Raw genomic sequence first — 5,056 nt, forward strand, 5'->3', positions numbered from 1 at the left:
AGGGGCTGCTGCGTCCTCCTGGGGCTGCGTGTCATGTCTGCTGTGACTTGTCAGGGCAGCCAGGTGCCCTCTGTGGAAACTTCCACCCTCCAGTCCACTCGGGACCGGGTGGCCTCGCCTTGCTCCTTGCCCCTTGCCCCTTCCCTCCTGGTCTTCCATTCTGCTCTCTACTCGGTCACTGGAGGCAAGAGGGAGCCCTGTGGGGGAAGGAGGAGACCCTGGCCTGCCGTCCTCTTGGAGCTCGCCTGCCCGTCTGTTAACGTGTCAGGCACAAGAGTAGCAGAGTGGCCTCCTCCCTCCCCAGTGCTCTTTCTCCTCCTGCCCGAGCTCTTTCCTTCCGGGCCCTTCCAGAAGGCTCGTCAGGCCCAGGGAGACTGGCAGATGTGAGGAATGGTTTATTAAGGAGGGTTTCCAGGGAGGAGGTGGGGGCTGATCTGATCCCTCCTCAGCTCCAGGGGTCATGGGGGCTGCCAGGGCGCCAGACATCACACTGTGCTCACACAGGAGCAAGCTGGGTCAGCCGGAGCGGAGCAGCGGCCACCCTACCCTGCTCTGCCCAGGCTCCCAGCTGCTCTTCCCCTTAGTGGGGTCTGGGGATCCCCAGGCCTGGGGGCCGGCTTCCCTCTGGGGGTCCGATACTTGTTCTTCTGACTGTAGAGCAGGTTCCTCTGGAAGAGCCGGGGAATGTTGCCCTGATACAGCAGGACGGCCAGGACCATGCCTGCAAGAGACACGGGTCTTTCTGCAGCACCGGGGGCTCCCTGTCCGAAGGTGCACAAGCTGCAGTGCTGCAGGTGTGCCTCAGGACACAGAGTCCACACACCTGGGCTCTGCATACCTGGGCTCTGCACATCTGGCCTCTGCATACCTGGGCTCTGCACACCTGGCCTCTGCACACCTGGCCTCTGCACACCTGAGCTCTGCACACCTGGGCTCTGTACACCTGGCCTCTGCACACCTGGGTTCTGCACACCTGAACTCTGCACACCTGGCCTCTGCATACCTGAGCTCTGTACATCTGGGCTCTGCACACCTGAGCTCTGCACACCTGGGCTCTGCACACCTGCCTCTGCTCCAGGCACGCCCCCCCCCCCCACTGCCCTCCCCACGCAGCTGGGGACAGGCCCATCGGGAGCTTGTGCTGCGTCGATGTCAGGCTCTGGGTCTGAGGTCCCCAATTCCCTCGCCCACACCCCCAAGCCCCTTCCACAGCTGGCGCAGGCCCCTGCCTAGGGTGGCCTCTGAAGGCAGGGGCTTCCGCCTGGGCGGCTGTGTGGCAGGGGCCGACGGGGCGGGCGGGCTGAGGGGGAAGGAGGACGTGCCAGGGCCAGGCGGGGTGGGCTGTGGGTCAGGGGCCGGGCCTGGCTGACCCCTCACCCCTAGCTATGGTCCAGACCCCTGGGAGCTGTGACTCCTACACCCTGCTGCCCCCCAGCCCATTGGGAAGATTCCCAGGGGAGGCAGGGGCTCTTCCTGGAGCTTGAAGCCCACCCTTCAAGGATTTAGCACGTGGGAAATGGGTCCCTCAGAGACCCTTGCTCAGCCCCTCAGCCGTCAGGCGGCCTGGCCAGGAGCTCCCGGCATCAACAGCAGCAGACACTGAGCCCCCCAGAATGAGCTGAGCCCCCCAGAATGAGCTAAGCTCCCAGAACAAGCTGAAACCCCAGAGCGAGGTGATGCAGATGAGACCCGCCGTGTGGAAAGTGAGAACACAGAGGACCCGGGAGGTCCGAGCAGATTCCTGGGGGGAAAGGGGGTCCCTCCCAGGTGCAGGGTGGCCAGACTAGGGGCTCCTGGGCGGGCAGGGCAGCCTGGAGGTTGACGACAGAGGACACGGGTGCGGACGATGACAGGCAGGCGGGAACGTGACCCCGGGAGGCCACGCGGCCGCCCTCTCTGCCGGGACGAGGAGCAGAGGGGCAGGGGGACAGTTGCCCTGGGCTCCTGGGCAGCCCGGCTGTGCCCAGGGTCACTGCAGAGACCCCAAACCCTGACAACGCCCCAAACACAGTGTCCCCAGGCCGAGGAGGGGGGCCGTGGGCTGGTGGGGCCAGAGGGCGAGAGCAAAACCTTCCCTCCACGAGGGAAAGTTACCAGGTGGCTGCCCCGGGGCCCGGAGCCCCCCACCGCTCCTGCGGACCCCTGAGGGATGCTGGCTGGGGGACAGGGATGCAGAGCAGACACCCAGGACCGTGTGATCCTAACGCATTTCCCAGGACTCGGGGTGCGGGGACTGTGACGGTGAACCAAAGCCACCAGGACGTGCCCTCCGGGTGGAGGAGCCCAGGCCTCCCCCAGGGTGTAGACAGAGGAGACGGCTCAGCAGCCCCGGGGACCCTCTAGGACGCTCGCTGCCCATCGGGTGAGGGGGGGCAGCCCACAGGCTGACATGGAGTTGGGGTGTGCGCAGACCCCACGAGCCAGAAGAGGAGATGCCGCCTCCAGCCCCCGTGGGGATCCTGGGGTGCAGGTGACGCTCCCCTCCCCTGGCAGGCACCCAGGAGACGTGTGCAGGGAAGGGAGGGCACCCACGGTCCCGGCCCTGAGGGGCTCCCCTGGGATGCAGTATCAGGTACCCCGTGCTCACCGTCCACTCAGCAGGGAGGCCCCTCGTTCCCTTATGGGGTGCCCGCCCATCCCTGACCTGGGCAAGTCTCCTCCCCCGGGTTTGTGTGGATGACCTGGGGGTCCCGGCATAGGGGGTGTCCCCTGTGTCAGCCCAGCACCCCTCCGAGGGGTCTGCAGGATTGGACTGGAGGAGGAGCAAATCTGGGGTCCACTTCAGTTCCCCCCACCCCAGGAGGGTCCCGAGAAACGGCCTGAGTCCCAAAGCCCTTTGCAGCAGGGTCTCTAAGTGGATTCAAGGGAGAGACCCCACACACATATCCCATCCCAGGACAGGGGGACCTGTGACGCGAGCTCTCCCCTCCAGGGAACCCCTCATGGGCCACCCCCTTGAGCGGCCTGAGGGGCGGCCCAAGACCTGATCTGTACCCTCTCCTTCCTCAGCAGACCACACTCGGTGCAGCTCTGGGGCGTCAGCAGCCCTGGTCCCCTCCCTCTGGGACGTCTGCCCACACCAGGCTCTGCACCCCTTACCCAGGGCTCCTTGCCTAGCTGCACCCAGGTCTCCCCAAGCTGGGCCTGGGGCTCCTGCTGGGCCCGATAGAACCCTCCCCCCACTGCCCTTGGCCCTCCTGGGCTCCGTCCCCAAGGGCTGTGCACAGGGGCCCCGGCCCTCGCTGCCCTTACCTGTCAGGGGGCCCAGGCAGTACACCTGGGCGTGCTCCAGCCAGGTGTGCCCCGGGCACTGCAAGGTGTGGGGGGCGGCCAGGGCGGGGCTGAAGAAGGCGGAGGTGGAGGGTCCCGCTGTGGGAGGAAGCGGAGACAGGCTGGCCCCGGAGCCCCCTGTGACCCGGCCCAGGCGGCCCCACCCAGGGGTCTTCAAACCCCACCTTGTCCCCTCTTAGTGCTGGAGCCACCAAGGGGCCGTCCACCAGGGCCAAAGGGCACAGAGTCAGGGGGCAGCAGCGACAAGCATCTCACCAAGGACAGTGGGCGCCTCTCCCCACCATGGGGCCTGGACTCCCCTCCTCTGACCATTCTTTCCTCCACCCCCATCCCCTGAAGGTGGTCCTGGGGGACACGGCAGGAGCGAGGGCACTGCAGGAGAGGGCTGGCCGCCGCCACAGCCACAAGGAGAGGGTGGACGCGGGGCAGCCCCAGGCCCTGGGAGAGCCACAGCCTGGCCAGGTCCCCAGACTCAGGCCAGGTGGGGGACACCACCAGGCAGCCCCAGGCTCCCGCCAGCTGGGCCTTGGGGCAGAGCAGAGCCATGTGACCAGGGGTCCCCGAGTCATCCAGGCAGAGAGCAGACAGGGGCCAGCAGTGGGGAAGGTGCCCCGAGGGCCTGGGCAGGTGTGTGTACCTGGTCAGGTGCTCAGGAGGAGCTCTGTGGGGGCTATGGGGGGCGGGCAGGACTGTACCACACAGCCCATCCTTAGCCATCCTGCTGCTCCCCTGTGCCTCAGTTTACCCCTGCACGGCTCCATGAGCCCATCCCTGCAGCTCGTGTGCCCCAGGTCAGCGTGTCCCTGTGCTGGCTGTGGGCAGGTTTGCTTTCCTATCAGTGGAGCCCCCCGACACCCCTGGAAACTTCAGGAGAGTGTGGCCCCGCCCCAGCACCCTCCCTGGGCCTCCCCAGCCCTGAGCCCAGAGCAGCTGCTCACTGAAGGCTCCTGCAGCCGCGCGGACAGGGGGCAGCTCCTCCAGAGCCCTTGCGGGACCCAAGACGCTTTCCGGGCTGCAGGGTCTCTCCCCTCCCTCTCCCGCCAGCAGCCCCTCCCCTGGCACCCAGGGCCCCAGCGCTCAGGTGGACGGTGGGGGAGGGACGGCGGCGCCCCGGCTCACCTGTGTGGGTCATGACGGTGACCAGCAGGGCCAGGGCGGGGGCCCTGCAGGCCACGGGACGGCGCCGGAGCCCCAAGAGGGCCAGGTGGAAGAGGAAGGCGCAGGTGCCCTCCCGCAGCGCACCGCGGGCCCCGGGGCTGCGCAGGGCCCAGCTGCAGTCGGCCGCCAGGAGCGCCTGCAGCGTGTGCAGCTCGCTGAGCCCCCAGGCCCAGCAGAGGCGGGTCAGGGCGCCCGCGGCCTGCGCGCCCAGCGCCTGGGCCGCCGGCTTCAGCAGCGTGCCGGGCAGGGGCGCCTCGGCCAGCAGGAAGTCCCGCAGGGCCACGGTGGGCCAGGCCGCGGCGCCCGCGCAGGTAGCCCCGTGCAGCAGCAGGAGCAGGAAGAGCAGGGTCAGCAGCAGGTCGGGCCCGAAGCCCCCGGCCCAGGGCCCCAGCTCCAGCAGCAGCGTCATCTCCAGGCCGCAGGCGCACAGCTGGGCCGCGCCCGCCGCCTCCCGCGCGAGACTGCCCCAGGCGCTGGCTGGGAGCAGGGACCGGGCCGCCCGCCGGGCCGCCTCGCAGACAGCGAAGGTGGCGAAGAAGAAGGCGAGCGACGCGTTGAGAGCCGCCATCGGGCCGGCGCTGGGCGGGGACCGTGGCCAGCAGCCTCC

The 5,056-nt window shown here is 68.5% G+C and overlaps 1 protein-coding gene across 2 annotated transcripts; it reads right to left on the reverse strand.

Moving 5' to 3' along the window:
* Positions 1-317: 317 nt before the first annotated feature.
* LOC119544924 (aquaporin-12B-like) lies at positions 318-5,056 on the reverse strand. Of its 2 annotated transcripts, XM_037850493.1 has the most exons (4): positions 4,895-5,056; positions 4,411-4,858; positions 3,253-3,369; positions 318-721 (listed from the first exon to the last, which is right to left on the reverse strand). In XM_037850493.1, exons 1-4 carry the CDS (start codon positions 5,015-5,017, stop codon positions 543-545), a joined length of 867 nt encoding a protein of 288 aa, XP_037706421.1. In that variant the 5' UTR covers positions 5,018-5,056; the 3' UTR covers positions 318-542. The 2 variants fall into 2 exon arrangements, with proteins under 2 accessions (XP_037706421.1, XP_037706420.1); XM_037850492.1 differs by having other exon boundaries at positions 4,411-5,056.

This window comes from Choloepus didactylus, chromosome 9 (genome assembly GCF_015220235.1).
Source record: "Choloepus didactylus isolate mChoDid1 chromosome 9, mChoDid1.pri, whole genome shotgun sequence".
NCBI lineage: Eukaryota > Metazoa > Chordata > Mammalia > Pilosa > Megalonychidae > Choloepus > Choloepus didactylus.